This window comes from Pundamilia nyererei, unplaced genomic scaffold, assembly GCF_000239375.1.
Source record: "Pundamilia nyererei isolate P.nyererei 1_Seehausen unplaced genomic scaffold, PunNye1.0 scaffold00575, whole genome shotgun sequence".
In the NCBI taxonomy this organism is placed as follows: Eukaryota; Metazoa; Chordata; class Actinopteri; order Cichliformes; family Cichlidae; genus Pundamilia; species Pundamilia nyererei.
The window spans coordinates 19,666-21,108 of record NW_005187976.1 but is presented as its reverse complement, the minus strand read 5'-3'; the positions used below and the strand labels follow the sequence as shown (position 1 = coordinate 21,108).

The following is a 1,443-nucleotide window of genomic DNA, read 5'->3' as shown; positions in this document are numbered from 1 at the left end:
AAAAAACTCCAACAAAAAAGAAAAAAACTCAAATGAAGCTGCAGCATGTGTAGGTTTTGATTTTCAGTTTTACAGAACAGAATCGGCTGACATGTGAAACCAGTTCCTTATTGAAGTGCTGAAACTTCTGCTTATTCAGATTTTTCATGAACACAAGAAAATGAAAACAGAACATGAAAAGTTGCAGGGTGTTGTTTCTTTGTCCTCACTGAACTGTGAAAATGACCCACAGAAAGGCTCCATGTGTGTATGTCGACACTGAAGTAATGTCATTTTACAACATTTTAAATTTTCTTCACCTCACTGTAGACTTCCTCCTGGACATGAGGACTCTGTGTTAAGTTGTTTTCTGGCTTGCTGATTTGCACCTGTGCGTACTCTGTATCCTGCTCCTGTCTTCTGTCCTGCACTGAGTGAGAGGATGCTTGATGCTTGGAAATGTTAATCTCACTATAATGGATGTTTTCTTCAACTTCCTCTCTTTTACTTCCTGGTTCTTCAACAACCTGCTTTTCATTTATTTGAATCTATGGAATTAAAATAATAGAATACTCCTTAAGCTGACTCTGTTATTTTTTTTGTTACATTGTTACATTACAGACTGCTCTGACAAAGATGCTACTGTAAATAATCACTAGAACAGTCAGTTATCCTGCAGATAGATTTTTGTTTTGTTTTGTTTTAATTCGCTTACCTGAGTCTGTTGTTGTCTTTGATGCTTTGATTTTAACCAGCTGGAAGACACAAGAGGCTGTTAAATTAACTCTACTAAATATAATTGTGAATAAAGTTAATCTATTGGAAAACAGATATTTTAATTTGCAGCTAAAATATCTTTGACACTAACAGTATGTGTTTTCTACTTTCATGTGTGATACTTACCAAACAAAGATTATCAAGCAGAGTAAGATTAAGAGTAAAATGATCCCAATAATTACGCCAATATGTTGCCACAGTTTGTCTGTTGAAGCACACTCTACAAAAATCATGAAGTAACAAAAAAAAGGATTTTATGTTGACATATTGATTCAGGCTGTGCTTCGTTACTACTTGAAGTAGTTTTTTTTAAATGAAAGATATAATAGATACAAAAAAGTTTTTAAAAAATGATGGGAGCACATACTTTCCTCTTTAGGCAATGGGCCTTTAACAGTCATGTTAATCTCTGCTGATGTCTGATTACCCAGATCATTAGTGGCCACACAGTAATAAACTCCTCCATCTGTTACATTGAAGCTGTAAATCTCTCCTTCAGATACTTTCACAGCTCCATCTCTGCTCTTCTTGAACCAGGTGAAGCTGCTGACTGGAGGTTTGGCTCTGCTGGAGCAGGTCAGGTTCACCCAGCTGCCTGCTGACACCAAACCTGATGGACTGATGGATGCTGAGGTGTTTTTAGGAGCATCTGGAGAAATAAAAGAGAGAAAGTGATATCCCATATAC

The 1,443-nt window shown here is 36.4% G+C and overlaps 1 protein-coding gene across 1 annotated transcript in view; it reads right to left on the bottom strand.

Moving 5' to 3' along the window:
* Positions 1-284: 284 nt before the first annotated feature.
* The window catches only part of LOC106455959 (sialic acid-binding Ig-like lectin 7), a 4,742-nt gene continuing 3,583 nt past the window's right edge, over positions 285-1,443 (bottom strand). The window contains exons 4-7 of the mRNA XM_013907880.1: positions 1,144-1,405; positions 883-963; positions 695-734; positions 285-527 (exon numbers count right to left, since the gene is read on the bottom strand). Coding sequence (XP_013763334.1) covers positions 285-527; positions 695-734; positions 883-963; positions 1,144-1,405 — 626 coding nt within the window. The remainder of the gene's footprint in view (positions 528-694; positions 735-882; positions 964-1,143; positions 1,406-1,443) is intronic.